General features: G+C 55.0%; 6 protein-coding genes across 6 annotated transcripts; 3 read left to right on the forward strand and 3 right to left on the reverse strand.

The window, feature by feature from the left end:
• Positions 1–1238: 1238 nt before the first annotated feature.
• Positions 1239–1469, forward strand: CMQ_8302 (uncharacterized protein; the record flags this gene model as incomplete). The annotated part of the gene is made up of 1 exon (XM_014315843.1): positions 1239–1469. The coding sequence occupies one exon, from the start codon at positions 1239–1241 to the stop codon at positions 1467–1469; it is 231 nt and encodes a 76-aa protein (XP_014171318.1).
• A 3014-nt stretch (positions 1470–4483) lies between these two features.
• CMQ_8197 (fk506-binding protein) lies at positions 4484–6098 on the forward strand (the record flags this gene model as incomplete). The annotated part of the gene is made up of 2 exons (XM_014315738.1): positions 4484–5197; positions 5262–6098. The coding sequence occupies 2 exons, from the start codon at positions 4484–4486 to the stop codon at positions 6096–6098; spliced, it is 1551 nt and encodes a 516-aa protein (XP_014171213.1).
• Positions 6099–6549: 451 nt separating this feature from the next.
• CMQ_8128 (pH response protein) lies at positions 6550–9591 on the reverse strand (the record flags this gene model as incomplete). The annotated part of the gene is made up of 2 exons (XM_014315669.1): positions 6550–8895; positions 8968–9591. 2 exons carry the CDS (start codon positions 9589–9591, stop codon positions 6550–6552), a joined length of 2970 nt encoding a protein of 989 aa, XP_014171144.1.
• Positions 9592–10424: 833 nt separating this feature from the next.
• Positions 10425–12558, reverse strand: CMQ_8131 (cell division control protein; the record flags this gene model as incomplete). The annotated part of the gene is made up of 2 exons (XM_014315672.1): positions 10425–12460; positions 12510–12558. 2 exons carry the CDS (start codon positions 12556–12558, stop codon positions 10425–10427), a joined length of 2085 nt encoding a protein of 694 aa, XP_014171147.1.
• Positions 12559–13198: 640 nt separating this feature from the next.
• Positions 13199–15239, forward strand: CMQ_8104 (het domain containing protein; the record flags this gene model as incomplete). The annotated part of the gene is made up of 2 exons (XM_014315645.1): positions 13199–13538; positions 13597–15239. 2 exons carry the CDS (start codon positions 13199–13201, stop codon positions 15237–15239), a joined length of 1983 nt encoding a protein of 660 aa, XP_014171120.1.
• A 386-nt stretch (positions 15240–15625) lies between these two features.
• CMQ_8083 (heterokaryon incompatibility protein) lies at positions 15626–20487 on the reverse strand (the record flags this gene model as incomplete). Its single annotated transcript, XM_014315624.1, has 6 exons — positions 15626–16909; positions 17451–18264; positions 18448–18540; positions 18715–19274; positions 19632–19829; positions 20146–20487. 6 exons carry the CDS (start codon positions 20485–20487, stop codon positions 15626–15628), a joined length of 3291 nt encoding a protein of 1096 aa, XP_014171099.1.
• Between the last annotated feature and the right edge of the window lie 490 nt (positions 20488–20977).

Here is a 20977-nt window from a genome sequence, read left to right on the forward strand (position 1 = left end):
TCTGGTTGCCCAATCAGACAGTCATGCTAAAATCAAGCTCAACCAAGATTCCCACCACTGTTTCACTCTATAGACCAACAGCTTTCGCAGGATTCGCCTCAGCGAGAATTTCTTTTTCCGCATGACCAATGCTGCCGTGTGGCTAGGATGCAAGGCTGGCGCCCGTGGAAATATTCTGGAAGTGCTGCTCTGGTCTCGACGATGGTTCAATGACTGACCGCTTGTCGGCTGTTCCTCCGCGCTATCACTCAACCAACAAGGTTCTCGTCCTGGTGTCAATCCTGCTTCTCCTTTCCCCCCCTGTGCGCAGCCGAAAAGCAGACTCAGTGGATTGTGCTCATCATTAACACCTCCGTCATTGTTTCGGATTTCCATGGGTTTGAATGCCAACTAAGCTCTACATGATGGATATTCTTGGTCCTGAGGCTGCTGTCTCTGCGTGAATCAGCTTACGCTCTCCACTACACCTATTATATCCTGCAGATCACAGGTCCGCCTGTTTTTGTGTCCATGTAATCGTGACACGCATTATGTAGACTGTACGACTTCGTATCACTTTGCTTCTGTTCCTCCTGTCTCATATACCATGTATGACCAGACGGGCAAGTGACCAACTCGCCCAGCTATGTCTCGAAAATCGGTTGCCAGGAGAAAAATGCAGCGGGTATGTATGCACAAGCATACAGTTGCTGCTTCGGTTATTTAATGCCTAAATGGCATGAAATTTACGTTACAAAAGCATCCTACGACGTATCTCAGGCACCTTGATCAAACCTTCCTCTTATAACCCTCAATGATGTACTCTCGCGGGGATGGGGCTACGAATAATTGAGTTCGTGACTGCTGTGTGTACAGACGCGCGTTTTCTGACGGTAGTATCTTACATAGAAGTACTGCATGTCTAAGGCGATGTAAGCGCGAGGGATAGTTTCCATTTCAGTGTATGGGTGTTGTATCTTTCTTGTCTTGAAAAAGGAATTCGCGAGTGTTACAATCTACTCTCGATTCAGACTCGCATAAAAAGGAAATGAACAATGCTGACAGCCGAGAATGGTACCGGTGTATGAGAAGATGTTGGATCAGTCTCAGAGGTATAAAACCCCATACGACGTCTGTCTTCACCTTTTTTTTCTTCAGTCCGTCAATACCACAAGCACACACATCCAATATTTTATCAAGCTTTATTGGTCTATCAAGCTCTCATTCTATCTTTACCGAGAAATAGCAACTCATTCATCATGCAGATCACGCATATCCTTTCTATCGCCCTTGCGGCTATGCTTTCCACCCCCGTCCTAGCCTGCAAATGCCAGGTGGGCGGTTCTGAGGATGTTGCCCGCACCCAGGATTGCTGCGGCCGGCTCAACGGAGTTTTCCGGTACGGCAACGACTGCGAGGCTTCCTCCATCTCGCAGCACCTTTCCAACTTCCGCAGCTGCTGCGGTGGCCAATCCGACTGCGACTATTAAGACACAAACCACTCGCCAATACGATCAGTTCAAAAAGATACTTTGGGTGTCAAGCACAGATACTTGTGTTCTGGGAGATCTAGTGTCACCTGAGATGGCGGATAGTTTGGCTGCTTGGTGAAATCACAGCGGAGGGACGTTTGTAAAATTGTCTGGAAGGTGGATGCTGCGGGTCACAGCGAGGAAACGGCACTTGTTTACCTTGGACCAGTCAATCAGTCTGTGTCTATGTACTTGCCAAACTAACATAGATACAACAATATCTACTCATTCCAGCTCAGAGGCAGTCTCTTTCCGTAAAGATATTCGTATCTTATTTCACTCTGTTAAAGGCGTGCTTAATAACTACCGGTATAAAGATAAGAAGCTTCCGGTCCTGTACCGCTATTTATATCGTCAAACAGGGCCGAAGACCTGGTCACGGGGCACTGCGTGCACTGGTGTTCAAGGACAGTGACGGATAAGTTCTGAGCGACAGTAAGAGTCATATCGATATTGGCTAAGACTTCGGTATGCCGTGTGCCAGGCAAGAGCTGTTGATTTCACTTTGTTCGATGCATTTGCCGCTTTCGTGTTGTTAGGATATTACCAGTCTAACAGGCACAACTGACTCCGTAGTGCCACATCCATGCGAATGCCTTTAGGGTAGGACGAGAGCGAAGCAATCACAACCTCAGGGACGATAGCAGAACTTTGTGGGTGAACTACCATAATACACTCAGCTGATGTGAACAAAAAAAAAAAAAAAAAAAAAAAAACCCCAGAATCAGAAAGGCAAAAAAATATGTGAGAATTCGAATGCCTCTTGAAGAGGCGCATCAGGAATTGAGCCCGATGCGGGGGTCGAACCCGCAACCTTAAGATTAAGAGTCTTACGCTCTACCGATTGAGCTAACCGGGCGTCCGATCTCATTGGTGCATTGACCGTTGAAATGCCTCACGTGGGAATTCTCAAAATAGGGGATCAGTCATTTGGCTTTGGCAATATCTTACTAAATATAGGCCAGAACAGACAGTGGCCGGAGAGTTAACTGCGTGAAGCTGATAAGGACAGCCATCATTCTTTGTTAAGATGATGTGCTGGTTCAGATCAGAGTACAGGAAGTGCTATTTTTACAGGTGACTGCAAACTTCCGATAGGTACTCATCTACTACGATCTGTGCTTGTTTTTAGAACCTCCCATGAAAACACATCGAGCTGATGTCATGTAAGCATTGTGACCATCTCGTAGGATGCACACATGAGCTCCCAGACTATTATACCCGAGATACGAACCCCCTACTAGCTACCATCGAGTGGCTAGGTTTTACTTCCCCAAATATAGATCACAGGACTGCACCATAGTGGTTGAAACAATAGTCTGGTGACTTTCGCAGTCAGAATAGTTTGTAGATATAGATGAATAAGTGTTGATTTTAACTTCCTAGTACCGAAGAACACGAGATGGGGCTTTGCTAACCACTGAACAGACAAACCACTCTTCTGTAGCGGAAACATGTTGTCAGTAAAATCATGAAAGAGGTCAATGATTTGGTACAAAACTTGGCCCAGATTTTCAAAAGAAGCGAGTCATAACACAGCGGCTTTTTTTGTCTATAAGAACATGTTTCCTATATCTAGGGGATTCCAGAACTCCTTAACACACCAGCAGGTGCCTCATCTAGCGATCACGATATTTACTCTTCAGAAAACAAGTCACCCTTGTGTCGAAATAAAATACATCATGCCGTCTACTGCCGAACCTTGCACGCACTGCGCGACTCCTGTTTCGAGTACACAAGCCCAGTGTCCCGCCTGTCGCAAGCCACCTTTCACTGTAAGTAGATGTCCAGCCCAGATCTACTTGTGCATGATATTTAACACCATACTGCTAGGACACGGATGAATCTAGCAAGGAAAAGAAGTTCCAACTAGTGATTGTAGTTAGAAAGTAAGTGGTAGTTTGGCTACCAATGAGTCTGAAAGTCCTTCGTGACTGTTGACCAAGCTACGTCTCGCAATATAACCATGACTGTGTACTTCATAGCTGTTGTGGAAACAAGCCGCAACAAGCGCTTTACGTACTTTGCTTCGATAAAATTACAAAAGTTCTAATAATGGTTCTATGTCGTCAGTCATCGTGGCTGGCGGCGGATTGCCCGCTCCTTGTGAACCTGGCATTAAGATAGTTAAGTTAAGACTTGGCAATTTTCAAACGATAATAGCAATGTATTGCAGCACGTTTGGGTATGTGATGTCATTGCGACAATGCACGTCATTTGCACAGAGACGTAGGCCTCCTGGTCGGACGTCTGCAAGTTGAGCTATCATCCATGTACGCGTCATCGTCCTCAAAGTCACAGTACGCGGGGGGTGGCAGTCTTCTTATATCAAGCTTTTCATTTTGCGTATCCGGTTCGAGAGAGAGGCAGTCGACAATGTCGTCGCTGACTCATCACCCCGTCGTGACACAAATCCGGGCAAAACGTTGGTTGACCGCTCTGGCAGAAAGGCGTGCACGAATTGGTAGGCGCCGGGGGGCTGTGCACTGCGACGTATAGGCCCCGGATTTACTAAAAATCCGCTAGTTCTAGTTCCCTGCTCGTCCAGGCTGGGGCCTCACCTCGCTCTGACCCCGTTTGCCGACAGGCGCCCCCTTCCAATCTCAATAGAACAGGCAGCATCGAATCTGGTTACAGTTCTGGGCTTAGAAGACCCATTACCGTGCCGCCCCATCGACAACCATGTGTCTGTGCTGAGCCCAGACCAGCCAGACCAGCCCTTTGCTCCTATCTTTTAGCTCTCTTGATACCATCCTTGCCACACGAGTCTTTCCTTTGTTCTGTCTTTGAAGACGTTGTTGCCACCCTTTATAACCTCGGGATTATCAGACATCGCTCAAGCCTCCTGGCCGCTGCACTCGGGCTGCTGGCCATCCTCGATACCACCGACCGGACCTTTGTCACTCCGCCGTCTTTCCGACAGACATCCTGCCTGCTACCCTCTCTGCTGACGCTCACTCAGCCTGCTCGTCATGGCCGACTTGCTCGGTCCTCATGCCTTTGGCAGGGCCGTGATGGATCGTCCTCCAGCTCCACTTCCGTTTCCTCCCGGATCAGATGCCGCTGCCCATGCGCCCTTCTCGATCCAGACCATCGGCGTGGATGCTCCGGGCAACGCTCCATCCACCGACGACGATGGCACCGGCGACTATGTCGTCGTGACCATGACGACAGCTGTCGACGGGACCGTTGTGCCGACCACGATGCCGGACTCCTTTCCACCGCCACCACCACCACCACCACCGTCACGACCACGACCACGGCCACCGCCGGACTCGGTGGACGAGACGATGGACGACACCGTCGCAGCCGACCATGCAGACGGCCACGTGGTGGTGGCCAACGGCGAATGCCGGCTGATGGGCCCGTTTGCGATCTTTGTGCAGCTCGGGCTGGGCTCGCTGGCGCTGCTGTCGCTCGTGTTCAAGCGGTGGCGCGAGCGGCCGCAGCGGCCGCTCAAAATCTGGTTCTTTGACGCGTCCAAGCAGGTGTTTGGGTCCGTGCTGGTGCACATGTCCAACGTCTTCCTGTCGCTGCTCACGTCGGGTCGCTTCTCCTTCAAGCTGGAGCCGGGCGTTGTGGCGAGCTCGTCCGGGGCGCTGTTGCGCTTGATTCGACGGGACGATGGCGAGGAGCCATACTTGCCGAACCCGTGTTCGTTCTACCTGCTGAACCTGGCGATCGACGTGAGTGTTTCATTCTCTTCTTACCCTTCCCGGTCCCCTGCCCCCGCTAACTCTGACTGGACAGACGACGATCGGGATTCCGATCCTCATCGGGCTCGTGCGGCTGACAACGGCCATTGTGGCCCACACGCCGCTGGGGAAGCCGCGGGAGTCGATCCAGTCGGGCAATTACGGGCACCCGCCGAGCGCGTGGTGGTGGTTCAAGCAGAGCATCCTGTACTTTTGCGGGCTCTTCGGCATGAAGATCTGCGTGCTAATCATCTTTCTCGTCTTCCCGTGGATCTCGCGCGTCGGCGACTGGGCTCTGGGCTGGACCGAGGGCAACGAGCAGCTGCAGATCGTTTTTGTCATGATGTTGTTTCCGCTCATCATGAACGCGATGCAGTACTACATCATTGACGGCTTCATCAAGGAACAGCCGGTGCATGACGGCGGACACCATCACCATCACGATGGGCGGTACGACGTTCTGTCGGACAGTGCCGACGACGAGGACGACGGCAGTGCTCGACCGCCGCTTCACCGTCGGTTCCGCCGGGACGACGGTGGTGCCGACGGCGACGACGAGTCGTCCAGCGGCGACCAGCGCGAAGAGGAGGACGACGAGGAGCTCGACATGCTCGGCGACGTGGACGACGTCGCGGGCGGCAAGCGGGCAGCGGTCACCGTGGCCGTGGCGCCCATTGTCGTGACGACGACGACGACGGTGATTCATTCGACCAAGCACGAGCACGTGACCTCGTCCGCCAGCTCAGCCACGGGCACCGCCACAATCCGGGGCGCCGACAACAACGACGACGTCGACTACGACCCGCGGGTCGACGGTGAGACCCGGACGGTCATCGGCAGCAGCGCCAGCCAGCGGCAGATTCTGGACGCCACCGCGGCAAAGGAGCCGTAGAGCAGCGGCACCTCTTGCTTCCCCTGTCCTGTCGTCGGCAGATGCAGCATCTTCTCGGGCGTCCTCTTTCCTGGCCTTGTTTTCCTGTACTCTTTTCCTGTTCTTCCGGTTCTTCTGTTCGTGTCGGACGTCGACACATCTTGCAGACAAGCCCCCATCTATACCACATAGACATTGTTTTCCTGGATTCCGCTCTGCGTTTTTGGTTCTTCCATTTCATCGGCAGCGACTGGCGCATATCACTTCTCCATAGACCTTTCCTTATCAGCACACTCTCTTCATTTCTGCTCTCGTTTGTAGTTTCCTTTGTCTGCAGCTCAATGCAATTGGGAATGGATTGTCGCATTACTTCAGTGGTATCGCTATTCTTCTATGCTCGCTCCTTGATGCCAAAAAAGCAGAAAATCAATATCGAACATGGCCCGATCGCCTCTCGATGCTCGTGCCTCCTTCACCGCTCATAGCGCGGCAACGGCTCGTCTGCCGGCTGCTTGCCGTTGCCGGGCGGCCCCGTGTCTGTTCTGGACGTCGATGGTGCTGTTTCCGGTGCCTCTGCTTCGGGCGCGTAGGCGTAGTTGCGTCCGTAGCGGACCTCGTCGCCGTCATCGTCTATTATGGGTGCGGACGGGCCTTGTGATGACGGCGGTGGCGCCACGGCCAGCCGGCTGTCCCGGCAGCTGCTGCTGCTGCCGCCACCTTCGCGGGCAAAGTCGTAGTCTTCGGGAAACTCGGGCGGCGCGCTGGCCTCGGCGAGCAGCCGCTGGCGCTCCAGCTCCTGCTTGTCCTCGGACGGCTGTGCCGGGGGCGATGCTGACGGACCTTCGTAGCTGTAGCAGTCGTAGCGGTCTTCGCCCAGCACGGCCGCCGACGGAGCCGAGGCACCGGCGACCGTCACGGCAGCAGCAGGCCCAGACGCAGAGCCGCCGGCCTCAACATGGATATCGTCCGGCTGGCTCGGCAGCAGGCGCTGCCCGGCGCGTCGAATCCGCTCCTTCTCGGTCAGGCCGTCGTCTGCGGTCCGCATCGTGGCCGTGGGAACGTATTGGGGGACGCTGGCGGATGGCGGCGGCGGCAGCGAATACGTCAGGTGTCGGCCTCCGCTATCGTCGTCTGGGCCATCGGGTGGAGGGCCATACGGAGGATAGCCTGCAGCGGTTGGCCCGGAACTGCTTGCTGTGGCAGCCTGGCCACCCTGGCTACCCTTGCTGTCATCCGGATACCAGATGCCTCCGGGCTGTGGTGAGAATGGGGGTGGCTCTGTCGGGACTGTTTGCTGCTCCTCCGCCGTAGCTGCTGTTCGCGAGAGTCCACGACGACGTTGTCGGCCACTGTCAGTCGTGCCGACGACCACCTCAAAGGCGACGTAGATGACGCCCTTTTGCCGCCGCAGCTGGTCCGTGTCGATCATGTGGCGGCTGCTGCTGGTCGTGCTGCTGCCGCTGGCACCCCAAAAGGGCAGGGTGATGGGTGTGGCTTCAAGGGCCGTGGCCCCGACCCCTACCCCAATCCCTCCCCCGGTCCCAGTCCCCCCGTCACCGCCGCTCCCGCCCGACTGCAGCAGTGTGGCCAGCTTGCCGCCCAGGTCGACAATCACCTCGAGCTGGTACTTGAAGCTGATCATATCGCCCGGCACGCCCCGGATGGTGGCAAAGGCGTCTTCGGGCACGCGCACCGACGCCGTCACGCTCGACTGCAGCGTGCGTGGGTCGATGATCAGCGGGCTGAACGACTGCGACAGGTCCTTGCGAAACACGCTGCACGAGCCCGCCGACGTAAGCGAGAGCCCGCCCAGGCCGGTCTTGGACTTGGGGTAGTAGTAATCGTGGGCTGCCGCTCGGTCCTGTTGTTGTTGTTGTTGTTGTTGTTGTTGTTGTTGTTGTTGTTGTTGTTGCTGCTGCTGCTGCCTTTGCTGTTTTTGTTTCGGTTGTCTTTGCTTTTGTTGTTTCTGTTGTTTCTGCTGTTTCTGTTGCTTCTTCTTCTGCTTCGACGTCTCCTCATCGGCCTCTGTTTCCTGCTGCTGCTGCTGCTCGCTATCGTCTCCATTGCCTTCAGCAGCAGCAGCAGTAGCAGTTCCCTCGGCCGACGAAAACATGGCTGCAGGTGGCGCCGAGTCGATCCGTCCCTGTCGATACAGCGTCACCACCACGCCGTGCAGGCTCTTGAGGCGCTTCACGTGCTGCACCGACACCTTGACGCTGACAACGTCACCTGGCAGACACCCGCCTTTGAGCAGCTCGATCGTGGCCGTGATGGTCCGCTCATCCAGGCCGCTGCCCGACGCGTTTGCTAGCCGAACGGTGCCGGTGTTCGCACCGCTGCTGCTGCCGGCACTCGGGCTCGTTGCCGCGCTGGCCACGCTCTCGGTGCTGATGTCGCTGCGGACGTCAGTGGCCGGGCTGCGCGACGACGCTGCGGCCACCGAGGGCGCCTCCGCCGACAGCCGGCCGCCATGACTGCTGCTGCCGCGCACAGAGCCGAGGTCGGACAGGGCGATCGTGTCGGCGCGCGGCGACTGGGGGGGCGTGGACGTTGGATGCTGTGGTGCGAGACGAGGGGTGGCAGACGCAGCCACGGCGGCCGGCTGTTGGCGCTGCTGCTGGGTGACGACGATCTTGCGCTTGCGGGACCGCTTCGAGATCGGCTCGAGCGAGATGGTGCGCGGCAGCGGTCGAGACACGGCGCCGACGTCGACTGGATGGACGAGGAAGACTTTGCGCTCGCACGACTGTGTCGGGGCCACGGGGGTCGGCCGTGTGAGCGTGGCCGTGACGACGTAGGCGATGGAGCCGCGCTCGAACTGCAGGGCCAGAACAAGAACAGATCAGGGATGCGGAACACAAACGCGCGGCGAGAGCCACCAGGGACTTACGTCAATGCTGCTGGGCAGTCCGTCGGACGGGAAGATGAGGTCGAAGCCGAACTCGTAGCGGCCAGGCTCCAGCCGGCCGGCGCCACAGAGCACGATCTCGTCGCGGAAGAGGACGGCGTGGCCGTTGCCGAGAAAGGACGAGGCCACCGAGGACGAAGAGGACGGGGCTGACGGCGATGACAGAAAGGCCGAGGTGAAAAAGGGTGCGCTGGCTGCGGCTGCGGCGGCGCTGGGGTCCTTGAACACGCGCACGAGTCCGCGCAGCGACACGGCCAGGTGTGTGATGCGCAGCGGCTTCAGCACAGTCACCACCACCGCGCCCAGCACATGATCGCCCGCCACGTATTGGCGATGTGGCTCGGCTGCCTGGATGTGAAAGTCGGCCACCGTTCGAACCGATGGTCGCAGCGGAAAGGCCAGCCGTGAGAGCAGAGACCGCCGCTTGGCCGGCGGAGCCGACGCCACCGATGCAGCCGGAGGGAGGGGGGTCGAGTTGGGGGGGGTCGGGTTTGGTTCCGAGGTTGAGGTCGTGTTCGAGGGCGAGTTCGAGTTCGAGTTCGAGTTCGAGGTCGCTGTCGTAAACGGCTGTCTCGGCGACAGCGACGCCGCGCTCAGGTCGGTCATGGGCGCGAGAGAGGAACCGGCAGACAGACAACGCAGCCGACGGCCGGCCTGACAAATCCCGCTTCTCCGTCTCCCTCTCGCGATCGGATTGCGATGTGCAGGCTCCAATCTCGAACCCTGAATCGTGAATCTCGAGTATTGAATCTCCAATCTTCAATTCCGGCTTGTCGTCGCCGTCTGCTCCTTGCCCAGCTTGCTCTTATCTGCTCGCGTGTGATCGGCACTCGTCACTCCGGCACATGCGTCGCGTCGTGCTGCTTCCGATGCCGCTGCCGCTGTCGTCTCGTCTCGTTTTTCGCTTGCTTGCGTATGCTCGTGGGGAACGATCAATGTGGAGCTGCTGTGCCGCTGGACTGAAACTGTTGTCGTAATGCAGAAAAAAAAAGACAGGAAGGAGGGAACCAGCCCTTTTGCTTGGACCTTCCCTTCCCCCTTATTGCCATAAGCTACGACGTATTAGCGGCCTGATGAGCCGCAGAAAGTAGCCCATACCCCCCACTCCGGCGGCGGGGAATCCTCAACCACCACAGCTTTTCCTACAGCGCTTCCCGCCTCTCCCATTTTGGCCTTTGGCCTAGACCTGGCTCGATGACGCTACTGTTTGGTGTCCGTCCGTCTGTCATCTTGCTCGTTAATCCCTTCTTTTCTATTCTGTGCCTTTTGTGCTTCGTACACAACTCGTAAATACCAACTAGCGACATGCTGCTCCTGTAGTCGTAAAATTAAGACTCCTCCACCAGTAGAATAAACGCCCTTCCCAATGCCTTTTTGTCTCCATACCCAATGCTGCCAATATGCTGATGTAAGACAGAAGCAACAACCATAATAAAGACCTAGTCCAATGCCTCGCCGCTGAGTATGTTCAGCAAAATATCCGCTCCCGGTCCCTCCAGCGCCTGCTGCAGCTCCTTCTCGCCCACACAGCTTGCCACCTGCTTCTCATCACCCGCTACTCCTGTCATCGCCGCGCCTTTCGTGCTGCGCCGTCCTCGAGGCGTCGTCTGCAGCACTGCAAATGATCCTGTCCGTCCGTCTACCGCCGTCACAAGCGACAATGTTTCCAGGCTGCCCACCACCTCCCGGAACTCAGAACTCGACAGCGGGTGTAACACTGCATCGCATTTGCACATCTTGCAGTACGTGTCGAACAGCATCTTGATCGTCGGTGCTGCACTTGCCCCGCCTCGCACCGATTTCGTTGCTGCCTTGGGTCCAGCCTTCGGCGCATGGATCAGCTTCGACAGCTTGGCCGATGGCGTCGCCTGCAGCTTCTGTGCATGTGTTTCCCGGTTCCACTTTTCCAGCGCCGACAGGGCACATAGTGCTGCCTTTTGCTGCAGGTTGAGTCCGCGTAGTCGCTGCTGTGCTCCGTTTCCGAATGCTGCCGATGTCACCTTGTTGAGGTGACCAATCGACACTCGTGGCGCCGTCTCCACCGTGAGGCCCTTTGCCCATGTGAGCCACGTCGATGTTGATGGGGTCGCCATCCCACTGGCTGCTCGCTTGAACGGAGACAACGAAGAAGCCAGGTTCACGTTCTCGCCCAGTGGCCGCTTCTTGGTTGGCGTCATCGTGAGTCCGGCAGCCTCCCGTGCCTCGTTCAGACACTTCTCTTTGGCCTCTGCTTCCGCGAGGCCCAGTGCCCGGCGCAGAATTTCAAAGGCCTTGCGCAAGTCGCCGGTCTGACTTGCCACCTTGCGTGAGCACAGCTCCACAGCCGCCGGATGGAAGAACGGGAGAAAGTCGGCTGTCGCTGCCGAGTCGGATGGCAAGGTGCTGCGCAGACGCGTCACAATTATGTTTTTGATCTGCGCTGCCGTGTACGGCAAAAACGGCAACAGCTCCGGCTGCAGGTTGCGTGATTTGAGTCGAGGAAGGAAGCGGTCCGTCAAGTCCAGCGCGTTGGCGATGCCCACCAACACCAGCCGAGACGTCTTGAGCATCGACCACTCGATCACGCGGTACAGGCTCTCGAGGTCCAGTGTGACAATGTGGTCGATCTCGTCGAGGACCACCAGGAAAGTGTCAGCCCCGACAGCTGTGCTAGCTGCCTTCTTGCCCTTCTTCGGGAGAAACATGGCCTGCAGCGTGTTGATGGCATCTGCCTCTGTCGTGTCGGCTGTACCCGACTCGTCGGCTGTCCCGTCCTCGCTCGATAGCAGTCGCAAGAGAGTGTTGTACAGGTCGCCAGATGATCGGATGCTCATGCAGTTGACGTAGGCCTTGCGCACACCTGCAGTCTCTGCGCACACCTTGTCTGTCATCTCCGTCACCATCGCGCTCTTGCCCGTCCCTGGCGGCCCACTGACATAGAGGCAGCTACCGTTGCTCGTCTTCTTGTCTGTTTCAGCTGCACAATGCTCCTCGAGAAAGTCGCACAGGCGCGTCCGCTCCTCGTCACGGCCGATCAGCGCCCCCGTCCCCGAGCTGCGGGAGAAGAGCTGCCGCGCCTTGTGATAGACCGTCTGAGCTGCAGCCGGCGTCATCGGTGTTCCGGGAACCCCACGCGGGGTCATGCGTCGTGAGAGTCGGCCAACCGACATGACCCGATGTCGTGGTGTGACTGGCGTGGTTGGCGTGGCTGGCGAGCTGATGGCCACCGACGAAATTCTGCTGGCCAATCCATCGCGGAAACGAGGCGTTGAAGGAGTAAGCGGCACAGCTGACCTTGCCGGTGACTTTTCTGGCGACTTTGACGACGATTCCGCATCTGTCTTCTTCGGCTTTCTTGGGGACGTCTGGCAGGCCAGAGAGACGTCTGCCGACAGGGCAGCTTCGAAGGATACATTTTTCGGGTCTTGGTTCTCGTCGTTGATAACCACGAAACTGCGTGTCTGCCGCCGTACTCGTTTCAGAGGGATGTCGGAATCTTGACAAGTTAGAAAAAGGCGCTCGAAAACAAATTGACGTCTTCTTACCATCAATGGCGGATACTCGGCTCCGCTTGACCAGAGACGTCACTGTCATTATGTAGAGGGAAGGAATGGGGTGCAGTAATGAACAGGCAATGTACTGTGGGAAGGAAGCACCGGTGGTGAATGCTGGTAAATGGAAAGAAGCGACAATAGTGCACAAAGAAGGAGCGGATGTTCAGCGGTGAGAAGGTGGGAAGGAGGAGCAAATTAGAATTTCAAGGGGTACATGGAAATACGGGAAATAACGCGTCAAAGCGAAGAACTTCTTTACGCGTTCGCGATCCCTTAGCTGTACCGCGTATGCGCGTTTTTACGTGGAGTGCACAGACCTAAGCGGCAAGACCCATAAGTATTAATGACATGCGTTTCGGATAAGTCCTTACCAATCCACGATAAGTATCACCTTATACCGTGTGAAAATAATACAGGATTATGCAGGCGACACTGTGAGTCAACTTTGACGATTTTTGCGGACTTGTAATTCGACGGCGCCGGTTATTAGTGGAGATTCCAAGAGAGAATGGCTTTCGCATCGTTCTACAACCCAATTTGTAGGGGTTTACAAACATTTCAATGAGCTTCACTTTATAACTTTTCAAACTTCTGCAACTAAAATGTCTCTAGGTAACCCATCTACCCCCCATGTGCAGGATCATCTATGTGCGAAATGCAAGTCTATCCAGATCTCTCAAATGCTCCTGAAAAGCACCCCGCATCAGCCGACATTTCTTGCACTGAGGATATCTGCCGAAAACGGATGCCAGCTGTGCCGGTTTCTCTGCATGTCGCTGGAGCAGGGCTTTCAAGGGCAGAAATACTTGGATCTCTCACTGCTGTCGGCTGAATACCCCGGATGCCAACTTTGGCTACGAGCCCGAGATGTCTCGTTAGATCGCATTATCCTAAGCTTCAATGAGTCTGGTGGTCCTACCGATTCAGATGGTCCACCTATCTCCTCCTACGGCCTCCCGCCTGGTTGCTACCAGAAATTAGAAAATCCGTTAGGATACCTCGACCTGTTCGCAGATTCTAGTAAGTCTGTTCTGTAGCCAGTAATATTTCAACCACAGACGAAGATTGACCCATCAAGGCGAGGCCGAACAACCGCCTGCAATCTGTGGCAGGCCGTTACCGACATCTGCTGGCAACTCTGCAGAAGACTTTGAGGTCGTCCGCGGCTGGCTGGTAGACTGCGTGAATACCCACCCTCTCTGTGCAAGTCCGCGCCCCGATGCTCCTCTTCCCAAGCGGGTCATCGATGTCGGACCGACAGATGGATCACAGGAGCCAAGACTTGTTCTAACCAGCGGCCAAAAGCTCCACGACCAGCGCTATGCAACTCTGAGCCACTGTTGGGGTGGAGCATTACCTCTGTCTACTACATCCGGTACGCTGGATGAACGAATCGCGGGCATTCCCATAGCCTCGTTGCCGAAAACGTTTCGCGATGCCGTCGTTATTGTGCGGGAGTTGGGTCTCCGCCTTCTCTGGATCGACTCGCTCTGCATCGTCCAGGACTCTAGGGAGGACTGGGAAGTGCAGTCCGCCGTCATGGGAGACATCTACAGGGGCGGCTACATCAATATAGCCGCCAGGGCCGCTGCCAACGGCTCTGTCGGCTGCTTCGTCCCCCGGGTTCCAGAGCCGCAGCCGTGTCGGATCCCGCGCTGGTCTAGAGACGGCACAATCGCGGGCTTCATGTACTTCCGCTCTCCGGCGTTCAGGATCGAGGACGTTGAGAGGACACCTCTCGACACGAGGGGATGGGTTCTCCAAGAGCGGACTCTGTCCCCTCGGATCATTCATTACGGCGCACAGCAGCTGTACTGGGAGTGCCTCAGCTCTTCCCATCGCCAGGACGGAAAGTATCACGACGACGCAGTGAATTTTCAGGAAGAAGTTGGCCTGGTGCCACTTGGTAATTACAAGAGAACACTTGGCCTGTATTCCCCGACCGATGCCGAAATGCTCGAAGAGTACCGATCTGCACTGTCCAGGTTCATGCCAGATGTCAAGGACGTTGAGCGGTGTCTGCACATGGACCAATGGTACTATACTGTGATGGATTACACGAGATGGAACCTCACTTTCCAGTCGGACAAATTGGCAGCGATCGCCGGCGTGGCAAAGACAGTCCAGCAGCAAAGAGGGTACACATATCTCGCCGGGATGTGGCGGGAGGACTTGGTGAGGGGCATGATGTGGTGGTTATGCGACATCGAGCTTTCGACGGCATCGGCAATAGAGCGAAGCCGGATCATATGTGATACGCTGCCGTCGTGGACATGGGCACGTCATTCAGGCGAGATTGACTTCATTGTTAGTCCGGAGCGAGAGGCCGTTAGCCAGGTCGTAAGCGTATCATATGAGGAGAACGGCAGCTTTGGACAGATTTCCAGTGCACGGCTCCGGCTAAATGGCCCCGTGGTCATGGGGCATTACAATGTCTCGAGATCTGAACGAGGGGCAAACCTGGTGGGAGCAGATGGTAAAGCCATTGGCTACGCAAGATTTGACATGCCGAAAGCGACAAAGCTTATTGGTGGAGATCAGCTTCTCTGTTGCATCCTGCTGCGAGGTTACACCGGGGAGGCACTTGGCCTTGTTCTTCAACAGGAAGGCAGACAACGAAACACATACAGACGGATCGGATACATCCGAGATGACGACCCCAAGTTCCAAGGATGCTTACTAAATCCAATGCCCGCGTACCAGGAGACGGTCATAGTGTAGGGCTTGCGTACTTGTCTCAGATAGACTAAAAGGGAAAGACCAAGTGATCGATTTCCCGGACATGAGGAAAACGGCCAACCAGATATTTAAAATTGGCTGCCTAATTGCTAGCCTGCTGTAGTTGGGTTCGGACGATCGTGCCGTACCATCGTCCAGATATGACGCTGGAAGGACCAAAGGGGCGTATAAACAGATCTCGAAATTGGGCGGAAGTTAACAAGATAGATATTGTAAGGAAGGAGAAAACAAAATATATCTGGAACGACTGAATTTAAATACAGGAACTTCCTAGTATTCCTATCCACTACCATTTAGAATCAGCCTATAGGCAACAAGAAGGCGTCCGAAATAGACGGCCGCAAGATTTCCATCACAACACAACGCCTTTAAGGATCCGCTCCGGCTTTACGCTTCCGGCGTGATGATTTATCCTTCTTAGCATTGTTTGGCGATCTACCTTGCTCGCGGACCAACAGGCGAGGAGACATTCGTCGTCCTGACAACTGCGGCTTACTTACAAGCGACTGCGCAAGCTTGTTGTTGGGAGTATCCTTGATGGCGTTTTTGAGAGCAGCACAACGCTTCTTCCAATGCGCCTGAAGCTGGTCTCTGAGGGCGTACGACTGGGCCTTCGCGTGGTCCTGCTCGTTCCTGATGCCCCTCTGTGCATTCTTGTACCCCTGATAGGTGGTGAGGTTTGCCGACGCAAAACGATACTGGTGGTATTGGGTTGTGTCATCGTTGGCGCATGAAGTGTAGTGTGCATAAAGGTTGAGACTCGTGCCGTCTGTGGTGAAGGTAGTCACCACGGCGTAGCCTGGGCGATCAGGCTGTTCTAGGTAGGATAGGGCCTGGTTTCTCGCGTAGACCATGGCAGCTCCATCATAGGCGCTTTGGAGCTCTGCCTTTCTCATGTTTCCAGAGGGGCCCTTCCACTCTCCGGCCAGGTGTGGAAGCGTGACGGAACGGGGTGAGAAGTTGCAAAGGACGGCCCCGTTGATATATTCGTCCACCGGGAACGGATCATATTCTTCCATGCGGAGCCCCTCGACAAAATCTGGTTGCGGGGCAGAGAGGCCGTTATTGAAGCCGGCATTCTTGGGCAAGCCCTTGAAAGATGGGCCGAACGACCTTTTGTACCCGGAATCCTCGTGCTTCTTCAGCAGCTGATGTCCTACCTCAAAGACCATGGTTGCTTCGTTGTCGGCATCTTCAACACATCTTGTAAACAGCCGGTGCTCCGACTCGGTGGGCGAAACACTTTTACGAGGCTTCTTGAAACGCTTCTCGATCTCCGCTAGATTTGTTGGAGGCTTTGTGCTGGTGTGAACTCTAATGCCATTTCTGAACGCCTTCATAGCAAATGCAGACGCCGTCGTCGAGACTGTCGTGGTGTCCGTTGTGGTCGGCGAGTCCGTGGTTTCGTCTTCGCTATCAACTGCCTTTCTCTTCATCCTGTTGAATCGGGCCAGGTTCTGTCGGGTCAACTGTGCTAGCTCTAGCTCAGGCTCGCTGGGACGTTGCTCTGGGCCAACTTCCGCCTGTCGTGTATCCGTCTGCCGAATTCTCTTCACTGGCAGTAGATCGACCACAGATACAGCGCCAAGTTTTGTCTTTGGCGTCGGCTTGGGTGAGGCGTTTTGCACCGTTGCGGCCGTTGCTAGACGAGTCTGTGCCCTTGTACGTCGGCGTCCCATGACGAGAAATGGACCTTTTACCCTTCTTTTATATTTGCCTCAACAAACAGACGTCCTGAGTCCCGACTGTGGCTGCTGCACTTTATGTCGGGAGATGCGGGGTGTCATAGCCTTGTATATCGGGGCAGGACCCATTTTTACCGTTTGCGTCCGTTTGCGTCACAAAGACGCAAGTTTTCTTTTGAGTTCGGGTGGCTGTTATGTCACGTGTAGAGGCCCGAAGCAGCTCAGCCATAAGACTAGACCTTCGACAGGAAGATTGTAGTGGTAATTTGGATGTGATGGCTGCCCGCGGGCAAATTGCCATAGTCAACCGCCATAGACACTTGTTCACTGGGCGCCCATAATTCAACAATAATATCTTACCATAATTTTTATTTTTGAGACGTTGCCATGTAAGAAAATAGCACGTTGCGAACCAATACAGTTTTTTATGGATCGCTAAGAAACTATCGAAGCCTTTAGGGCCACGTATTTTGAAATCCACAACCAACTCTTTAGGACTGCGGCTTACAATACTCCGACCAAGTTTGAGTGGCGCCATGTCAAAGTGCCGTATACGCCACCACTGCTTCACAGGATCGGTCGAGAAGAAGCCAACACGTTCAAATACATCTTCGGCCTGTCCGCCGTGTAGATGCCGCACAGCAATGCCCTGCACTTCGTAGGTCTGTATGTTGAACAGTATCTCTGTTTGGCGTCGCAGCATCAGAAGCGAAACGCAGAACAAGTCCGACTCTGTGTTTGGATCCTCTGGAACATCCTTGTTTTCGTTTGAGTTTAAAGGTCCTGGCTTAGATTCGGCAAAAGATGCCAAGTCAGGAACGAAACGCGCTGGATGTAAGAAGCCGGAACGTTCCCAGCCACCGGTATGGATGCGCCAACTAGAGTCTTTACGGTGCGTCAGCCGTGCGATCCGCAACAGCGGCGCCTGAATCTCGAGCACACCCTCCACTGCATTCCAGTGTCGCTTCTGCTGCTGTCCGTCCACCACGACTGGCTGCACTGTCGCAGAGCATATGACGGCTAAAGACTTGAGAAATACTTTCCTGTGCGCGTTGGTAGGCAGCTGGTCGATCGTGACCGAGCCCTCCACCGAGAGCCACGACCAGGTTGGTGCAATTTGAGGGCCAATAATGATCTCGCCAGGCAATTTTCCTTTTTGAGTTTCCAACATCCGCTGGCTGGGACCCTTGGCCATAAACCAGAGCAGACACTCGACGAGGTGGTCCTTCCACATACCGGCTACAAGATCATCATTGGTCGTGCTTTGGATCTTGTCTACTATTCCCTTCATGGCGATGAACAAGTCCGTTGTGTAAGTGAGACTGGAACGGGTGTACAGCTCAACGACGGTATACTAACAGTAGGGGAGGCTAATGACACCATTTTCCACATCGCGACCAAGGATCTGATCAAGCGCCGTACGATGCCTGCCAAGCCTCGTATCATTTGCCCATGAATTTTTCGAGTACCGTAACCTCTCTCGCATAAAAGCGCGGTTGGCCTACCAAGCGGGGGTTTGCAGAGGCTTTTCATGGCCGAAGTCGGTGACGAGATCAGGCTGAGCCACCCGACGCCGCAGTATAGCGGTGCGGTTCCAGCTTTTAGCAGGCAGTAGCAGTAAGCGCTCCACAAAGGCCCGACCCTTCCCAAGCGCACAGGACAGGGAACAAAAGAGTCCGAAGAACGTAAGGGGATTGGAGGGACGACTAGATGAGGCATCAGAGACGGAGGAAGCAGCGGAACTCAGAGAGCAAAGAGAAGAGGACGAGGACGATCTCGATAGATGCCCATCAGAGCCGTCGGTAGGAATAGTGGTGCGCGGTAAGTAGTCGCCGTAGTACTCCTCGGGATGCTTCTTGTAGACGAAGCCACCCGGACAAAGCTCCGAGGCTGACCGTGCGCAGCACTCCCAATACATCATGTCGGCACCAAAATGGAGGATTCGACATGACAGCATTCGTTCCTGCAGCACCCACCCTCGCCGGTTGAGCGATGCGTTATCGACGCCGCGATGGAAGTCGGCCATCTCGTCGCGGCGAATCTGCGTCCATACTCGACTTGCTCCCGTGAAAGCGCCAAATATGCCGCTGTACGATACGGCTACGCAGCAGGGGCGTAGGCTCTGAGAGTGGGGCCGCGAATGGAAGCAGCCGCCATCACCAGACTCCGAGCCAGTCGAGGCGAGCGTACACTCGGCGCCGGCATAGTAGCTGCCAATTCGTGCCGCTTCTGCATTCCAGTCGTCGCTCGAGTCCTGGATGATGCAGAGAGAGTCAATCCAGATGTATGAGAACTCGAGTTCCAGCGTGATCTTTATAGCGTCGCGCACATTCTGGGAAACGTTCGTTAGGTCTATGCCGTTTTTGATGCAATCCATGCTGTTATCCTGCAGGAGTTTGATATATGTGCCAGTACCCGCCCCAGCAATGGCTCAAGGCTAGGTACTGTGGCTTTTCGCAGCTCTGTCCAGTCAGCTCGAGCTTGAGTATTGGCTCAGCTTTGGGTCCGCTAACACGAAGCAGACGGGTGGGCAGCTCTCTAGGTGACGTCGTATCGCGTCTACACATGCTATGATCATTCTGGCATTGCTTAAGCCAATGGCTGGCCAAGGACATATGCTCTTTTGACCCCGTCGAGGACTTTTCGGTCGACGGAGCCTCTAGTAAATGGTTTCCCTACCATCTCTGACATTCTTGCTGCGGTATATGACGTGACGAGGGCCCATCGGCGTGTCGTTGCGGTACAGCTTCATAAAGACGTATCGCAGAAGTGGCCGCTCCTGCCAGACATTGACTCGCCACTCAGAGAGCAGAGGTGGTGCGAACGGGTTCACGTCCACCGAGGGCCAGATAAGCGAGCACAGATCGCAACTCTCCTTAGATTTATTCTGGTAGGGAAAAGTTTTAGGATAGATGTCGTGATACTCCGTGAGTGGTGTCAGTGGCAGCCAGTAAGAGCCATGATTAGTCGCGAGCGTGACGTGAACCGTTCACACTGGGTGCACAACGTCTTGGGCTCAAGGCCTAGGGTGTTGATGTGCGAAGAGCCGGACCAGGGAACTCTAAGCCTGAAGCTGACAAGGTTGAAGGGAAAAAGATACACATCTGGCATGAGGTAGACGTAGTTGAAGAGGAAGCGGCCAAGCATCACGAACAGGGAGCCGACGACGACAGCCAAAATTGTGCCACGGATGCCGGAGGAACAACCAGCCACGCCAGCGAGAGCACGAGCGATAGGCCAATGGGGTGCCAAATACAAGGCGCTCCTTGGAAGGGAAAGACTAAAATCATGCAGACTGTGAAGACGAGCCAGCCGAGCCAGAAGCCGGGGTGGATGAAGAAGTAGGCTTTGGTGAATAAGAACGGGACCGAGATGGCAAAGCTGAGGGTCACGGTGAAGCAGGGAACATCCATCAACATCAGCACAGCAGTTGCCAGCCAGAAGATCAGCCAGAATATGCGTAGAAACAGAGGCGCGGCCATAGATGTAGAGCCGTGGCCTCTGACGAGGAAGTACACCACGGCCATAATATTGGCGCCGGGCATCGGGTATGGGTAGTAGAGCGTCAAGTACAAGAGTTTAAAGATTTTTTTTTCGAATATGCGGTTCCCTAAACTTCGTACCTCAAGCGCGGTAAAGAACATGGCAACGACTAGGATGTTGAGAGGCGGCTCTGCAAAACTCAAAAGTCCCCAGCTCTCAAAAGCTGGGGCTAAGAGCAAGATACAAACCACAACCTCCCAAACCTCAACGTCTTCACATGCTTCTGAAAGGAAGTCCATTGGCATCTAGATTGACAGAGGGGATGGGTTTAGGTAACACGGGAGGATAATGTGCACATACAGCAGAGGTAGTTAACTTTTCAACAAGGGCTATTCGACTGAATATATGCTTCGGTCGCCTTCCCAGTCTCACGTCGAGCTGCTTTATCTTTAGGCTTTAGGCTTCGAAAAGGCATGTTACGGAGCAGAGGCCTAATTAGACAAGGACGGCTTATGGTTGCCTATCAGATTCGTTGTCAAGGATAATTGGACA

The sequence above is a fragment of the Grosmannia clavigera genome, assembly GCF_000143105.1.
Source record: "Grosmannia clavigera kw1407 unplaced genomic scaffold GCSC_161, whole genome shotgun sequence".
Classification (NCBI taxonomy): domain Eukaryota; kingdom Fungi; phylum Ascomycota; class Sordariomycetes; order Ophiostomatales; family Ophiostomataceae; genus Leptographium; species Leptographium clavigerum.